This window comes from Lutra lutra, chromosome 8, assembly GCF_902655055.1.
Source record: "Lutra lutra chromosome 8, mLutLut1.2, whole genome shotgun sequence".
In the NCBI taxonomy this organism is placed as follows: domain Eukaryota; kingdom Metazoa; phylum Chordata; class Mammalia; order Carnivora; family Mustelidae; genus Lutra; species Lutra lutra.
In genome coordinates, this window is record NC_062285.1 from 42,749,821 (window position 1) to 42,766,834 (window position 17,014).

Consider the following 17,014-nt stretch of genomic DNA (forward strand, 5'->3'; position numbering starts at 1 on the left):
TTAGCTTCTGGGAGCTGGGAGGCTCCCCCATTGGTCGGTGCTCCCTTGGCTGGGGTTACTTCCTGGTCTTGGCCCCCACCTCCCCCCACTCCTTCCAGTGGCTCTGTCAGCTTGAGCTCCAGGTGGAGCTCCAGGTGGCTCCTCCCCTCCCAGGGGAAGGGGTGAGGACAGGGGACACACGGGCCCTGGATGATCCAGTGGGACTGGAGGGAGAGGCCTGGGGCTGTGGGCAGTCTGAGGCTAGCCCCTCCCACCTGTCCCTTCTCCAGGGATCATTAAACCAGGGGCCTGCTGCTCTGGTGCCATTGGCTTGGCAGGCTGCATCGAGGAGGAAGTCGCTGAGCTCCCCGTGTTCCTCCTCACCTGTTTGGGCTGCTGTGCACAGCTGCGCCCATACTCAGCCCCACCCCTTGTGGCCCTCTGCCTGTGACTCCCCCGTCCATCTGGGGAGATGCTGTCCCGTGGGTAAGTCCCCTGGTCCCCCCGGGTGCCACAGTCTCCTTATTAGTTTGGGAGAGAGGTGCAGGGTGTATGCTCCCCACTGGCAGGTGTGGGACCATGAGCGTGACCTGCTGCTGGTACCCCGGCCTGGGTTTTCTTCCTGTCCCTGCTTCAAGATGTGAGGAGCTCCAATCTCGTTTATTCCCCTCTGCCTCCTCCTCCTTGTCTCTAGCACCTTCCTTGTGACAGACGCATCTTTCTTCTCTCTCCATTGCTTGTCTCCCTTCACTCTCTGGTCGCCCTGGTCCCCCGCTTCTGCTGTCTGCTTACCCCAACCCCTGGGTAGCGCACATCACCTGAAACATACCCTGTCTAAAAGGGAAACATACCCTGTCTGAAAGAAAATTCCCCGATTCCCACGGAATTTCCCGGCATCCGGGGTTCGCCCCACTTTCTTTCAGGGTCTCTTCCCTTCCCCATCCCATGCATCATTCATGCAACAGACGCTATCGAGCATCTCCTATAGACCAGGTACTTTGTAAGGTGCTGACAATAATTTAGCAAAGAAGACAGACATGGTCCTTGCTCTCAGAAAGCTTCATTCCAGTGGGAGCCAACAGACAACACAGAGAACCCAATAAGTAGGACTAATTTCAGATTTTCAGAAGTGTCATGCAGGAAATGAGACGGCTTCAGGTGCCAGCAAGTGTCTGGGGGTGCCAATGGCATTGTTAACTGGAGGGATCCAGCAGGGCTTTCCGGAGGAGGGGACAGGGGCGCTGAGAGCTGGATGATGAGGCAGAGCCAGCCATGTGTTGCCCAAGAGCAGAGGCCCTGCTCTGGGCACACGGGGCCAGGGACAGGGTGCAAAGAGAAAGCAGGGGGGAGGGAGGCAGAGACCTGAAACGGCATGTGCGGGCAGGATGGTGTGTCCGCGTGTAGGTGTCTGCCCTGGGCCAGGGACACGTGTAGATGGATGTGGATGGTGAGGTGTGTGTAGTGGGCCTGTGTATGCATGTGCGTGTGTACTCATCTATGTATGACAAGCAGGGTGTGTGTTTGCAGGACCGGAAGCTGATCATGCCTGTGCATGGCCATTGATGAGCTTGTTTATTGGATGCGTACTCTGCACTGTAGTGTGGTGTCAGCCTTTGAACTCCCGAAGGGAGGGGCCGGGCTGTGGACCCCCTGGGGTGGATCCCGCTATGTAGCTCCTCTTTCTGCCCCTAAAGCTCTGGGAGGGAATTCGTGGTCTTTCAGTGGGGCTCAAAATCCAAGATGGAAAGGGTAGTCAGGGTTAAGTCATCCAATAAACAGACCAAGCTTCCCAGGTACCAGAGGGAGGGGGAGAATCCATTTCTGGGGTGTGTGTGTGTGGAGAATTGAAGTTTGATATTTGAAAAAGTAATAAAGTAGTCATCATAGGAAATAGAGACTTTAGTTGAGCTTTAACACTCGGTTATTATTTTGCCTTATTTTTTAGTGAGGTGATAGCATACATAATGTGCATGAATGCTTACCGTGAGCGCTTAACCTGAATTAAACATACGGCCTGATGAACATCACGTCTCATCCACCTGTGCACACACCAGCCAGCGTTCCCAGCTGTTTCCTACAAATTGCCATCTCCCAGGCAATTTCTTTATTTTCATTAAAGGAAATACATACCCATGCGACAACTTTCAAAAAGGGATATGGGGGAAGGAAGACATCCACATGGCCAACAGACACGGATGCTCAACATCGCTCAATCTCAGGGAAATGCAAATCAGATCCCCTGAGATAGCACCTCCCGTTGGTCAGGATGGTTAGAATCAGAAAGATAAGAAATAACAAGTGTTGGTGAGGATGCAAAGAAAGGTGATGGTGGGAACGTCAGCTGGCCCAGCCACTGTGGAAACCAGAATGGAGCTTCCTCAGAGAATTACAAGTAGAAATACCAGGTGATCCAGGAATTCCGCTACTGGATATTTACCTGAAGAAAATGGAAACAGTAATTCAAAAAGATAGAGTCACCCCTATCTCATCGCAGCATTATTTACAGTAACCAAGATAAGGAAGCAACCTAAGTGTCCATTGACAGATGAATAGGTAAGGAAGATGTGGGGTACATATACAATGGAATATTACTCAGCCGTAAAAAGAATAAGATCTTGCAATTTTTGACAACAGGGATGGATTGAGGGGTTACTATACAAACAAAAGTCAGAAACAGATCTGTAAACACAGAGAATAAACTGATGGTTTGCCAGAGGGGAGGTGGGTGGGAGAGGGGCAAAATGGGTGAAGGTGAGTGGGAGGTACAGATGTCCAGCTATGGAGTGAATGAACCATGGGGATGAAAGGCATGGTGTAGGGAAGGTAGTGGTACTTAAAAAAAAATTTAAAAAGATTATTTATTTGTTTATTTGTTTATATATATATATATATATTTTTTTTATTTATTTGAGAGAGAGAGTGAGAGCATGAGCAGGGGGAAGAGGGAGAGGGAGAAGCAGGCTCCCCGCTGAGCAGGGAGCCCACTTTGGGGCTCTATCCCAGGACCCTGGGATCATGACCTGAGGTGAAGGCAGATACTTAACCTACTGAGCCACCCAGGCGCCCCTTGCCAGTGATATTGTAATAATGTTGATGGTGACAGGTGGTAGTTGTGCCATGGTGAGCTGAGGCATAATACCACGTAGACTTGTTGAATCACTATGTTGTACACCTGAAACTAATGTCATGTTGGGTGTCAACTCTACTTTAATTTTAAAAAAGAACAGGTATAGGGATGCCTGGGTGGCTCAGTCGGTTAAGTGTCTGCCTTCAGCTCAGGTCATAATCCCAGGGTCCTGGGACCGAGTCCTGCATCAGGCTCCCTGCTCATCGGAGAGCCTGCTTCTCCCTCTCCCTCTGCCACTCCCCATGCTCGTGCTCTCTCTCTCTCTCTCTGACAAATAAATAAAATCCTAAAAAACATAAAACAGGTATAAGGGAGAAGTAAATGTCACTCCCAGATCTCTCCCCCAGCCACCTAGTCTCTTTCCCTGGGGGGGAGGCCACTGATTCAAGCTTTCTGTGTATCCTTGGTTGGGTTGCTTTTCTTTTGTTTTGGTTTGGTAGTGTTTGTGTTTGTATGAGGAATTACACATGGGGAGCATCACAAGCTTCTGGTGTGTAGGGCTCTCAAGGTCAACCAGCCCCGAGAATATGAGCCACGGCAGGGACCTCAGTCCCTAGCCCCCAGGGGACAGGCCCCTGGTCAGAGTCCTGAGCTCTGGCTGATTGAGAGCAGGCCCCTGGAGGAGAGCCTATGGCTCAGGCACAGGGTGGACAGCACCAAGGGGGATGGCGGCTCTACTCCCCGCCTGCTTCCCTAGAGCTGCATCCCCTCGAGTTCTGTTCCTTGGCTCCACTGCCTGGCTAGGGCACGGTGGCACAAAAACTTGGGACAAGAAGTAGAAAAGGTGGGAGTCTGACAGCTGTGTGGGGGTCATTTTGTCCGTCCCTCTGTCCCAGCGGCTCTTCCAGATATCTGTGTTGTGGGAGGTGAGAGCACCTTTGTATGGTTTGTAAGCACCTGCTTGGCCTTGGCTGTTAGAAAGTCTCCTCTTGGGGTGCCTGGCTCAGTGGGTTAAAGCCTCTGCCTTAGGCTCAGGTCGTGATTCCAGGGTCCTGGGATCGAGCCCCCCATCGGGCTCTCTGCTCGGCAGGGAGCCTGCTTCCCTTCCTCTCTCTCTGCCTGCTTCTCTGTCTACTTGTAATCTCTGTCAAATAAATAAATAAAATCTTTAAAAAAAAAAAAAGTCTCCCCTTCCCTGCAACCCCCAGTGGCCCTGAGCTCCCAGCCTCTGTTTTTGGAAGCCCCCAGGGCCAGCACACAGTAGCTAAAATCACAGGCTTTGGGAACCAGTGTGTGCGTGACATCCCAGAGCTGCCACGTACCGAACGGCCAGCCCCGAGCAAGTTCCCTACATTCTCTGAGCGTCAGGTTCCTTATCCGTAGACGGGAGAGAGAGAGGCACCCGCTTCGCAGAGCTCTTGTGAGGAATAAATCGGCTAAGGCACATCAGTGACATCATAGCACAGTGCCTGGCATGGAGTGAGACTCCATGAAATGAGACTTGTCACTGTCACTGTCATCATGAGTGTGGAGTGTGGACCAGGGCGGGGGAAGAAGAGATGGCGTGTGACCGTGTGGGTTCACATTTATGAAGCACGGCCTTCGCCAATAGGGCGCAAGGCACATTTGTGTCCATATTCCGTGTGTTGTCACGCTTGGGAGTGCCATGCTGCCGGACTCCGATGGCAGATGTGTGGGAAGTGGGCCCCATCCCCAACCCCCACTGCCACCCTGCTTTGCAGTCTCTTCTGCTCTGCTCTAAAACGAGAAGTACAGTGAGTTCCCCCAAGGGGTCGGCCGCGCCCCTTCCTGTCCCCGCCCTGCTGGCTGCCCCCGGGCTGTGGAGTGGCAGCCCCAGCACCAGGACAGGAGGCCAGGGCTGTGAGGTGGCCTGGGCGCTCCAAGCCAAGCCGCACTGAGCCATTAGCCCCAGAGTGCTCGGCCTGCCAGGACTGCCCTGCTCACCTCACTCCCTGCACCCCCAGGATGGTGAGGTAAGGTCCTGGGACCCACGGGACGGGACGTGGGAGGCAGGGGCACCCTGCGGCCAGAGGGCCATCTCCTCACTGCTCCTCGGGGGGCCTGCAGGTGGTTTCACCGAGACCTCAGCGGGCTGGACGCCGAGACCCTGCTGAAGGGCCGCGGGGTCCACGGGAGCTTCCTGGCTCGGCCTAGTCGCAAGAACCAGGGGGACTTCTCCCTCTCCGTCAGGTAATGGCCCTCCATGCCAGCCTGGGCTAGTGTTTCGGCACCTCATTCCTGGTTCCCTCGTGGCAGTGCCTGCTCCCCCGGCCCCCCACTCCAGCACTGATGTGTCCCCTACCCCTGTGTCTGTGCCCATCCCATCCCTCTGTGTGTGTGTGTTTGTGCCCCAGCCCATCCCCCCATGTCCCCACCTCTACTCTTGCACCCACTGGCCTCACCACCGGGTGCCCCGCAGGGTGGGGGATCAGGTGACCCATATTCGGATCCAGAACTCGGGCGATTTCTATGATCTGTATGGAGGGGAGAAGTTCGCGACGCTGACAGAGCTCGTGGAGTACTACACCCAGCAGCAGGGTGTCCTGCAGGACCGAGACGGCACCATCATCCACCTCAAGTACCCGCTGAACTGCTCTGACCCCACCAGCGAGAGGTGAGGGACTTGCTGGCCCACTCCCACTGCTAGGGCTGCCCCACTGCCTTCCCAGTGCTCTGCAGGCCCCTTTCTTCCACATGATCCTGGGCCCGTGTCTCAGGGGACGGATCTCCCACCCCTTTCCCTCAACCCCCTGAGAAAGCAGGGGCCATGGCCTTGCCCTTCTTCAGGGTCCCAGTTGGCTGGTGCCCCAGGCCCTCCTGGGGATGCAGAGGCCTAGTGGCTGCATCTGGTAGTAGGCCAGCTCTGTTGTTAGAAAGCTCTTCTTCCTTCTATGGAGCTGAATCTGCCTGGCTGTAAATGGTCTCTCACTGAGAGGCTGTTGAGGAGGGGCACAGGGACTTGTACAGGAGGACATTTAATGTCTTGTCTGAGCAGCGCGGTGATGATGGGTCTGCTTGTGGGGGCTCCATGGGGCTTGACCAGTCCCTTGACCAGAACACGGAGCAGTGGAAAACTGTGTGACAGGGTTGCGCGTACAAGGGGCCTGGTACCTGGGCACCAGGTAATACTCAAGGCGTTGCCCTCCTCCCTCCTGTCCCTCTCCAAAGACGTAGTCCCCAGGACTGGGCAGGCCGCAGCACGTATGGTCTCCTATAGCATGGGTGGGGGTGGGGGACCCGGACCCTCAGGATCACACGGTGGCTTCTTTTAGCGGCTGCGTCCCAAAGACGGCTCCATCAAAGTGAAGGGCAGCCGAATAATTCCAGGGCCATTGTTTTTCACCTTCCTGGGGCCAAGGCAACTTGCCTTATCCTGTATGTGTGTGTTGATTGTTGTCATGATGGTGACCCTGGGTTCTGCCAGGTTTCAGTCTATCTGAGAGGCATGCCGCTCAACTTACATCTTTATTCCAGTCACTGGTTAAAAGTTGGAACTGGGTGAGGCTGAGGTAAGGGCCTCGTGGCCGCTGGATGCCACTCTCCAAGCCAGCATGAAGCCGTGGGTCCATTCCCTTTGAAGCCACCTCTTTGAGGAGTGAGGCCCAGGCATGGGTGACTTTGTTCATGGTGGCCCTTCTTGGTCCTTGCTTGGTATCCTCTCCCTCTTGCCCTTTTCCTCTGCCCGGCCTGCCACACTCATGGGGGTTTGCCACCCAGGCCCTGTTAAACTCTTCGTGTCCTCTCTTCCTCTTTGCCCAAAGTCAGCATCTGCCCTGCTACAGGGTGGGTTGATGGAGGCCCTAGAGGAGGAGCAGGAATGGATGGAGCTGAAGAGGGAAGGAGAAACTGGGCAGACCCCCCACCGCCCAGGGGGAGCCTGAGTTCCAGAGAAGCAGGAGAAGGACAGAGCTGGTGGCTGGGGGAGAGGGAAGGATTGAGGTAGCGGTGAAGGTTTAGCTGACTCTAAGAGGCCCTTTTGGTTCTCCAGGCCAGGATGCCAGGATGCCCGGCTCACCCCTGACCCTGGGATTTTGTGTGGGAGGCTTTCTCCATACCTCCCTTTGTGTTCCTTGCCCTAGTCGCTGCCCCTCCTCCTCAGAGGAAATTTGCATTTGTCCTGCCAATGGCAAGCTCTCTGCTTGTGGTCAGCCTGATATTTGCATGGAAACTTCCTCATCCTGGGCCAGGGAGACTAGGGTCAACCCCCTCCCCATTGCGGGGTGGGGGGTGGGGGGACCTCTGGTCTATCCCTGAGTGGTGGGATGGGGTGACCTCCCCCACCCGCCAGGTGCTGCTTCTGGACAGGGCAAGAGTGAGCTGGGGCCAGACAGACCAGCCCCTCCCACCTCCCCCCATCCCTGCGGTTGGAAAATGCCCCCTCCCCTGGTCCCTGGGCTGAGGAAACCTCACACCCTCACTTCTCACTCTCTCCCCAGAAGGAGTTTTGTGTTTTTTCCATCACGTGGTTTCCTGTGGGGCTGGGCATTGTGGGGCTACAGTTTCCTCCTGGGAAGGGGGTGTGCTTCGGGGAAAGGTCCTAGTTCTGCTTTCTGCCCTTCTGAGCCCCTCCAAACCCCAGCCTCATCTCCATCTCTGGGCTACCCCAGAGCCCCCCCACCACTTTTCCCATCCCCCGACCCCAGGGTTGTCTGTCTTCCCTGGTACCCAGGGGGAGTTGTCCCCATTGTGACTCCCTCGTGACTCCCATCTCCATTGCTCTCTGTGGTTTGGCCTCTGTGTTTCTCTTGGTCTCCCTCCTCTTTTGCTAGTGCAGCCCTGGCTTTCCTGAGACCCTTCCTTGGTTTCTCCCCTACAGTTCTTCTGGGTATAGCCTGCCTTTCTGCCTCTGTCTTATGCTCTCAGAGGCAGGCTTGGTTAGAACTCCCAAGGCTTCCCTATCAGCTCAGGGCCTTGGGCCAGTGTGATCCATAAGCTTCAGGTTCCTCATCTGTACAATGGGATGGTACCTACCTCTCAGCATTTTGTGAGAGCAATGGACCTAAACATCGTGGTGGATCTGAGGGGCACCTGGCTGGCTCATTTGGAGGAGCATGCCACTCTTGATCTTGGGGTTGTAAGTTTGAACGCCACGGTGGGTGCAGAGATGACTTTAAAAAGATATTTTTTAAAAATATCGTGGTGGATTTGAAAGCATCTAGCACAGTGCCTGGCCCTGTCCCTCTCTGTGAACATCTCTGCTCAGCGTCTGCCCCTGGGCTTAGGTGTCCCTTCCCCTATGTTGCCTTCTCTAGGTGGTACCATGGTCACATGTCTGGGGGGCAGGCAGAGACACTGCTGCAGGCCAAGGGGGAGCCCTGGACATTCCTTGTGCGTGAGAGTCTCAGCCAGCCTGGAGATTTTGTACTATCTGTGCTCAGCGACCAGCCCAAGGCTGGCCCAGGCTCCCCGCTCAGAGTCACCCATATCAAGGTCATGTGTGAGGTAAGGCAGCCAAGCATTTGATAGGGCCTCTTGCCAGGGATCCCGTCTATACCCAGAGCAGGGGTGGTGGCGTGGGTCAGCCTGGGCTTCAGTCCAAGGCTGAGGTCCAGGGAGGGAGACTCAGATCGTGCGGAATGGCCTGACTTGGCATCCCTCAGGGTGGACGGTACACTGTGGGTGGTTCAGAGACCTTCGACAGTCTCACAGACCTGGTGGAGCATTTCAAGAAGACAGGGATCGAGGAGGCCTCGGGGGCCTTTGTCTACCTGCGGCAGGTGAGAGGGGCGGGCCTGGCTGCCTCCTTCCCCTTCCTGAGTGATCCCGCAGACCCAGAAGCTCTTGGGATCTCAAGTCGCTGACTTCTTGCCCTCCCTGCCCAGCCATACTATGCCACTCGGGTGAATGCCGCAGACATTGAAAATCGGGTCTTGGAACTCAACAAGAAGCAGGAGTCGGAGGACACAGCCAAAGCTGGCTTCTGGGAAGAGTTTGAGGTGCATGGTGGGGCCATCAGAGTGACTGGTGTGGGGTCCAGACCCCATGCCCTCTCTCCCCACCCCTTACACTGGTCTGCCCCACCTTCCCTCCGGGCGTGGATGTCCCAGGGGCTAGCACTTTACTTCCTCCTCTCGCCCCTCAGAGTCTGCAGAAGCAGGAGGTAAAGAACTTGCACCAGCGGCTAGAAGGGCAGAGGCCAGAGAACAAGAGCAAGAACCGTTACAAGAACATTCTCCCGTGTGAGTACCCTACCCCTGGGGCAGCCTCCATCCCTCCCCCTTCCCAGGCAGTGTCACCCAGGAGATTCCCCTTCCCTGAGCCAACCTCCCCCCATCTCATACAGTCTCTACCCCCAGCTCGAGGAGGCTCCACCTCCTCACCCAGCCTCCCCTCCTCCAGAAAGCCTCTGCCCCACGAAGTGGAGCCTCCCCACACCCCACGTCCACCATCCTCCTTCCTCTGAAACCTTCATCCCTGCCCCCCAACTCCCCACTGTCGGAGCACTGCCCACAGTGCTCCGACAGCCTCCTGGCCTCAGAGACAAGAATGGCCTGTGAGCCTAGGAAGGGTCTGCCCCAGGGGCTGGTGAGTGCCTGGCTGACCCAGGCCCATCTCGTTTCCTCCCCGCCCACTCCCAGTTGACCATACCCGAGTGATCCTGCAGGGACGTGACAGTAACATCCCTGGGTCCGACTACATCAATGCCAACTATGTCAAGGTTGGTGGTACCTGCTCGTCGAGGGAGGAGAGCCTGGGCCCTGGGGATTCCCCATTCACAGGGGCACTGGATCCAGAGTCACGTAGGCACAGCCAACAAGTTAGGTGGTGAGGGAGGTGGGGATGCGGGGGCCCACAGGCCTGGGGTGCAGCTCTCTACACTTGCTTCTAGAATCAGCTGCTAGGCCCCGATGAGAACACTAAGACCTACATCGCCAGCCAGGGCTGCCTGGAGGCCACGGTCAATGACTTCTGGCAGATGGTATGGCAGGAGAACACCCGCGTCATCGTCATGACCACCCGAGAGGTGGAGAAGGGCCGGGTAAGGCCAAGTCCCATGTGCCCCTGACCCCCCACAGCCCTCCTTCCCAGGGTGTAACACCCATCACCATGAAACCAAAGAGAATCCAGGTGCCAGGGCAGAAAGGAACCTCAGAGGGCAAGGTCCAGCCCTTGTTGGGGAACTGAGGCATAGAGACCATCTTGGGTACACACTGTCTCCCAGATCCCTGCTTCCAACCTGGGGCTCTCCTGACCACCAGACCCAGGTTTTATTTTTTTAATTATTTTTTAAAAGATTTTATTTAGGGGCACCTCGGCAGCTCAGTCAGTTAAGCATCTGCCTTTGGCTCAGGTCATGATCCTGGGGTCCTGGGATCAGCCCTGCATCCACCTCCCTGCTCAGGGGTGAGCCTGTTTCTCCCTCCCCCTCTGCTCTTCCCCTCTCGCGCTCATGCTCTCTCTCTCTCAAATGAATAAATAAAACCTTTAAAAAATTTTTTTAGAGATTTTATTTATTTGACACAGAGAGAAAGCATGTGAGTGGGGCCGGGGGGAGGGGCAGAGGGAAGAGCAGACTCGCAGCTCAGCTCCGAACCTGATGCAATGCCTGGCTGGATCCCAGGATCCTGAGATCATGACCTGAGCCAAAGTCAAATGTTCGACAGACTGAGCTGCCCAGGCGCCCCCAGACCCAGGTTTTAAATAGGCTTTCTTCCTTAAAGTGTCTCAAAGCAACATGCCCCTTCCCACCTGTCCCCATCCTAGCAACAGCCCTCCTGTCCTCTCTGCCTCCTAAGTCTCTGGAGTCTGCCCCTCACCCTCCCCCCGCTGCCCAGCCCGGAATCCCTCCCTGTAGGCTGCCCCCATTGACAGCATGTCTCCCCTGGAGTCAGAGGGGTCCCCCTCAGAGCACACACACTATGTCAGGTTGTGCCTTCTCTGAGAATCTTCCTGTGGCTCCCAGTTGTCTTCAGGATCCAGTCCCACTCTAAGAGCCGGCCCTCAAGGCCTGGTGGCTTCCCTGCAACTGCCTGCCTCAGGTTCCCACGCCTTTGCACCAGCGCACTTTCTGCTAGGAAAGGACTTCCTCTCTCTGCACTATCTCTGCCTGACAGACTCCTTGTTTTTGAACCCCTGGCTCAAACGCTCCCTTCTCTGTGAAGCCACCTCTGATTTCCTCCATAATCTAGAGGGAGGATTAGTCCCTCCCTTTCTGCCGTGCTCCCCAGTGGCTCTGTTTCCCCTGCTCGCCTGTCTCTCTGTGGATGGTGGAGGCGCAGGGGCATAGGCTGCGTCTTTGTCTTCTTTGTGGGCTAGGCTGCACCAGCCCGTGTTTACTGAGTGAACTGTAAGGTCAAGGAGTTTGTCAGGTCTCACCACCTGTTGGTGGCTAAGCCAGGACCCGATCCACCGAGGATTCTAGGCCAGTTCATCCATTCATCCAGCTGATTGAGCCAGCACTGGGGACACAGGACCTTGAAAAGGGCCTGGAAGAGGCCCCTGAACATCCTCACCTCCACCCTCCCTTTGCAGAACAAGTGTGTCCCATACTGGCCAGAGGTGGGCACACAGCGCGTCTACGGACCCTATGTGGTCACCAACTGCAGGGAACACGACACAGCGGAGTACAAGCTCCGGACCTTACATGTCTCCCCGCTGGAGAATGTGAGTGTCCTCTAGCCCCACCTCGCTCCCCAGAACACCCTCCTTGGATCTGCTCTTGCCCGCTGGGGTGGGGGATGGGGCGACATGTGGGAACAGAGGGCACTGGCCCCATGCGCTCTGCCCAGGGGGACCTGGTTCGAGAGATCTGGCACTACCAGTACCTGAGCTGGCCTGACCATGGGGTCCCCAGTGAGCCTGGGGGTGTCCTCAGCTTCCTGGACCAGATCAACCAGCGGCAGGAAAGTCTGCCTCAAGCAGGACCCATCATTGTACACTGCAGGTGAGAATAATGAGGTTAGCAGTAGTAATCAAAAGAATCGTTGGCTGGGAAATACTGGGGACTGAGGGCCATGTGCTCTTGTAAATGATCATTTCCCGTTCACGCATTCAGTGCTCCCCCTGATCCCAGCAGCCTCCGGGCTCCTGGATGGCTCTAGACCCAAGGCAGAGACTTAGCTTGTAGCAACCTTGCTGATGGAGCCTCTGCCTGGGGTGGGGGGCCGGTGGCTTCTGTAGAGACTTAACTGCATGGGCCACCTCCCCCAACCTTCCTGAATACAGATGAGCAAACACCCCGGCGACTTGCCAGCCAGCCTGTGGGAGAGTCTGCGCGGGTGCTCACAACAGACCTAGGTCCCGGTCGCTCCTGCTTTCTCACACGGGCTTACTCAGCCTGTATTTCTTCTTGGCCCTGACACCTTCCATCTGGGGTCAGTGTGGCTCCTTACGTTTTCTTTCTCTGAATCTGTAGCCCTGTGGGTGCTTAGCCTTCTCTCTCACCGCCTTCCCAGCTAGGGAGTCCAGCTCGGCCTCCAGGGTGGTGCAGGGATGGGAGATGTTTTCCCAGAGGGGCAGCTGCATTACTAGCTCCATCAAGTTCATGATCAGGAGCCCCTGTTCCTGCTAGGTGGTGGGGGTGGGCAGCAAGGAGGAGTGGAGGGGCCCCTCAGTTCTGAGGGTTAGAGTCCTGGAGATGGGCCTACCCAGCTGGCCTGGTCTGGGTCTATGGGACCCTGTGGGTGCAGGTTCCTGGACAGAAGCCAGTAGGTTTAAACTCCTGCTGTTCTGCTCACTGGCTGGGTGATTGCAGACAAATTACTTCACTTCTCTGACCCTCAGATTCCTCATCTGTAAATTCAGGATCTCCTGTGCTTGCTGTGAGGATTCACTGAGACCCTGTCCCTGTGTCTGGAATGCAGTAATCTCTCCAGAAATGGGAGCTATTGATGGTTTAATAACACATCAGGCAGGGAATGGGGAAACAGGAGCCTGTTTCATCTACTTCCCTTCCCACTCCCTCCAGTGACCCCAGGCTGAGGGCCTCACGCATCTTCCTTCTTCCCACCAGTGACTTTAGTCCTGGGGCAGGGCTGGGTGGGCTGAATCTGGGGGTGCCCCCTGCCTGTCATCTAAGGGACTCTGCTCTGCAGGCAGGGGTAGGCTCATCATTAAGAAGGACCCTCCTTCTACTTCCCTACTACTTCTTGAAATCCCCATGGCCTTTATTTAGATGTTACAGGAAGGAAGTGGGTAAGGGGGGGTTATTTTTGACAATCTGGGTTTGAAATTAGTGCGACTCAGGCCATGAGCCTAGCAGCTCTGCCAAGAGGCAGGACTGGGGTCTCTGAGGGATCCTGAGGTTCCCGGGACCTGTGTGCCCCAGGATGTGGCAGAGGGTGAGGAAAGAAGGGAGACCTCATGCCTCACAGTGCCTCCACACCTCCCCATCTCCTCACCCCAGCCCTCTTTGTGCCCTACTGCCTGGAAGGCTGCCCTTTCCCTGTCCTCAGGGTCTGAAGAAACAAAACCCTCTTAAAAGCTCTAAATAAAACTTTTGAATGGTTGGGGCGGGGGGCTTGGCAGGGAAGGCCTCATTCAGGCCAAGGGTTTGGGAGAGAGCTGGGGGAGACCCAGAGTGCCTGGGGGGGCAGGCAGGATGCTGGTGGGGCTGGGGGGGGTCCTAGATCTTCCAGAGTAGGGAGTAGCCCCTAGCCAGCAATGAGGAAGTGAAGCAGGAAGTAGGGGAGTGAGGTGCTGGGAAGAAGGAAAGGGGGAGCGGCGTGGGGGAGGGGTTGGGATCCAGCCTGGGGGCACTGGAGAGCCAGGCCCCCCCACAGATCCCTGGGCTGAAGCGCTGAGCACAGGTGCACAAGCTGGCCAGCTTCTACCTCTGGCTAGTGTGCCCGGTGACCCTGGACTGTCATCTCCTCTTGCTGGAGCCTCTGTTTCTGCCAGAGCAGCCTCTGGGGCTGGGGCTCCCCTTTCCCAGGGAGGCGTGGCCTGGGCCTCTGATGGCACCCCCTTCCCTCCCCAGCGCAGGCATTGGCCGCACGGGCACCATCATTGTCATCGACATGCTCATGGAGAGCATTTCCACCAAGGGTGAGGGTGACTTCTGGGGGATGCAGGTGGGGGAGGGGGCTGGGTGAGCAGCCCCTTGGTGTCCACCCCTTTCTGGGCCTGGGGTCCAACTGCCATGCCTGCCCAGGGTTGGACTGTGACATTGACATCCAGAAGACCATCCAGATGGTGCGGGCTCAGCGCTCGGGCATGGTGCAGACGGAGGCACAGTACAAGTTCATCTATGTGGCCATCGCCCAGTTCATTGAAACTACCAAGAAGAAGCTGGAGGTCATGCAGGTGGGTGCAGAGCAGGGCCTGGTAGGGCGCTGGGGGGTTGCGGGTCTCGCCGTATGCTGCTGGGACCATGGCCCTTCCACCCCACCTCTGCCCACAGTCCCAGAAGGGCCAGGAGTCAGAGTACGGGAACATCACCTACCCCCCAGCCATGAAGAATGCCCATGCCAAGGCCTCCCGCACCTCCTCCAAGTGAGTGACCCCTGCCTGCCACCTCCCTGCAGCTGCCCGTCCCTCCTCCCTGCCTGGCCTTCACTTTCCAGAGACCACAGGGGCCACTGTTAGGGAGGCCTGGGTTCAAGTTCCAGCTTGGCTCTTCCTACCTGTGTGAACAAGTATTTCTCGAGTGCCCTCTCTGTGGGGCCTGTGCTGGGCACCGGTGGTGTTACTAATGTGGGAGATGTAGCCACTCCCTTGCAGGGAGCTTCTGGTCTAGTGAAAGGACTGTGACCTGCTCTCCTCTCTCCTGGCCTCAGTTTGTTCATCTGTGAAATGGGGAGAGAGGGGGGTTGCTGGTGCTGGGGCACTGGCCCTGTCTCCTGACCTGTGCCAACTGCCCCCACACACTTGCCCACCACACCTGCAGACACAAGGAGGACGTATATGAGAACTTGCACAGTAAGAACAAGAAGGAGGAGAAGGTGAAGAAGCAGCGGTCGGCAGACAAGGAGAAGAGCAAGGGTTCCCTTAAGAGGAAGTGAGCCAGGGTATGCTCCCCACCCCCCCTCCCTGCCCCACTCCCCCAACCCCCAACCTTCGGGCTCCTGCCTGCCTTGCTCCCAGTGTTCCCTGGATCCAGTGCTTTCCCCTGGTGGGATGGGGTGGCAACTACCTCACCCTGCTCTTCCCAGCCTTTCCAGACCCTTCTTGTACCCCTTCTGGGTTCCAGGCACCCTCTTACTCCCTTCTCTCTGCAGCCTCAGGCCTGATCCCCGCAGAGGCCTCCGTGGACCAAGCCACAGCCGGAACCTAGGAGCCCGCCCCCATTCTATTGTAATTTAAATGGCTGCGTCCCTACTTCCCTCTTCCTGACTTGTATATAGCCCAGCAAGGCCTCAGGCGGTGCTGGGGCCCTTTATTCTTGTAAATAAAGCCCTTAGGATTACTGTGTGTGGGGGTCTCTAATTCTGAATGCTTGGATGGGAGGGGCTCAGAAGGGGACAAAGAGGGAGGTGAGTAGGGAGCCCTGCGCGTGCGTGCGTGCGTGTGTGTGTGTGTGTGTGTGTGTGTGTGTGTTTTCCCACGTGTGTACATTAAAGCTCAGCCTTCATAGTCAGACCCTGTTCTGGACACTGCTTAACATAGGAGTATGGCCATGGGCTGGGCTCCTCAGTCTCTCCTTTAACGTGGAGACTGATCAAAGTTACAGTGCAGGGGTGCCTCGGTGGCTCAGTGGGTTAAAGCCTCTGCCTTCAGCTCAGGTCATGATCCCAGGGTCTTGGGATCGAGTCCCGCATCAGGCTCTCTGCTCAGCGGGGAGCCTGCTTTCCTTCCTCTCTCTTTGCCTACTTGTGATCTCTGTCTGTCAAATAAATAAATAAAATCTTAAAAAGAAAAGGTACAGTGCAGGAAATACAGTCAATGGTGTCGTAATAGTTGTGTGTTGTAATAATTGCGTGGTGACAGGTGGTGGCTGCACCTGTGGGGAGCATAGCCTGCTGTCCCAACTTGTGGGATCACTATGTTGTACACCCAAAACTGATATAACATTGTGCCAACTGTACTTCAATTAAAAAAAAATACATATCTGGGGCACCCGAGTGGCTTAGTGGGTTAAGCCTCTGCCTTTGGCTCAGGTCATGATCCCAGGGTCCTGGGATTGAGCCCTGCGTTGGGCTTTCTGCTCAGCGGGAAGCCTGCTTCCCCCCTCTCTCTTTGCCTGCCTCTCTGCCTACTTATGATCTCTGTCTGTCAAATAAATAAATAAAAATTTAAAAAACCCCACATATCTATACAATAAAATGGAGCCCGATGCTCCTGACAGGGTGGTCCTGAAGATCGTTGAGATAAGGGACGAAGGTCGCAACCTGCAACGATAACTCATTCCACACTTGTCATGGGTCGGGGCACTGTTTCAAAGACTACACATTCAATCTAGGTGGCTGTGCGATTTCCACTGCACCATGGTGGAAACTGAGGCACAGATCGACCACCCATGACTTGCTCGCAGGCACAGAACTGTTGAGCAGTGAGGCCATCTGGCTCCAGAGCACACGCTCCTGGGGCTACAGCTGGGGTCCCCCTGAATGGACACACGTGCATGCCTCTGGCCCTGACTTCTAGATCTCAGAGCTCAGGAAGCGCAGTCCTAGCCCCTGCCGCCCCCGCCCCTCCCTCCGCAGGCTCCTGGGGACTCCCGGCGGAGCGTCTCGCTCCTCCCTTCTCCATAGCCGCCACCTCCACCCTTGAGCTCCTGACCGACCGTTTTTTTTTTTTTTTTTAAAGATTTTATTTATTTATTTGACAGAGAGAGATCACAAGCAGGCAGAGAGGCAGGCAGAGAGAGAGGAGGAAGCAGGCTCCCCGCCGAGCAGAGAGCCCGATGCTGGGCTCGATCCCAGGACTCTGAGATCATGACCTGAGCCGAAGGCAGCGGCTTAACCCACTGAGCCACCCAGGCGCCCCTGACCGACCGTTTTATTTTTGTCCCCTCCTCCCTGTCCTGTGTCCAGGGTGAGCCACCAGAGATTCTGTCTTTGGGCTGAG

The 17,014-nt window shown here is 56.2% G+C and overlaps 1 protein-coding gene across 2 annotated transcripts; it reads left to right on the forward strand.

Moving 5' to 3' along the window:
* Positions 1 to 340: 340 nt before the first annotated feature.
* On the forward strand, positions 341 to 15,418 carry PTPN6 (protein tyrosine phosphatase non-receptor type 6). Of its 2 annotated transcripts, none has more exons than XM_047739652.1 (16): positions 341 to 465; positions 5,135 to 5,257; positions 5,487 to 5,681; positions 8,320 to 8,509; positions 8,668 to 8,784; positions 8,890 to 9,003; positions 9,150 to 9,246; positions 9,646 to 9,725; positions 9,897 to 10,046; positions 11,540 to 11,671; positions 11,797 to 11,951; positions 13,986 to 14,053; positions 14,160 to 14,311; positions 14,409 to 14,500; positions 14,895 to 15,015; positions 15,226 to 15,418. In XM_047739652.1, the coding sequence occupies exons 1-15, from the start codon at positions 452 to 454 to the stop codon at positions 15,007 to 15,009; spliced, it is 1,794 nt and encodes a 597-aa protein (XP_047595608.1). In that variant the 5' UTR covers positions 341 to 451; the 3' UTR covers positions 15,010 to 15,015; positions 15,226 to 15,418. The 2 variants fall into 2 exon arrangements, with proteins under 2 accessions (XP_047595608.1, XP_047595609.1); XM_047739653.1 differs by lacking the exon at positions 341 to 465 and adding an exon at positions 4,874 to 5,040.
* Positions 15,419 to 17,014: the final 1,596 nt, after the last annotated feature.

What these genes read in the sequence shown, in the direction of transcription:
- PTPN6 (XM_047739652.1), top strand. An exon ending in TCTGACCCCACCAGCGAGAG is followed by an intron (nt 5,682 to 8,319) that starts GTGAGGGACTTG and finishes TGCCTTCTCTAG; the next exon opens with GTGGTACCATGGTCACATGT. An exon ending in GAGAGGTGGAGAAGGGCCGG is followed by an intron (nt 10,047 to 11,539) that starts GTAAGGCCAAGT and finishes CTCCCTTTGCAG; the next exon opens with AACAAGTGTGTCCCATACTG.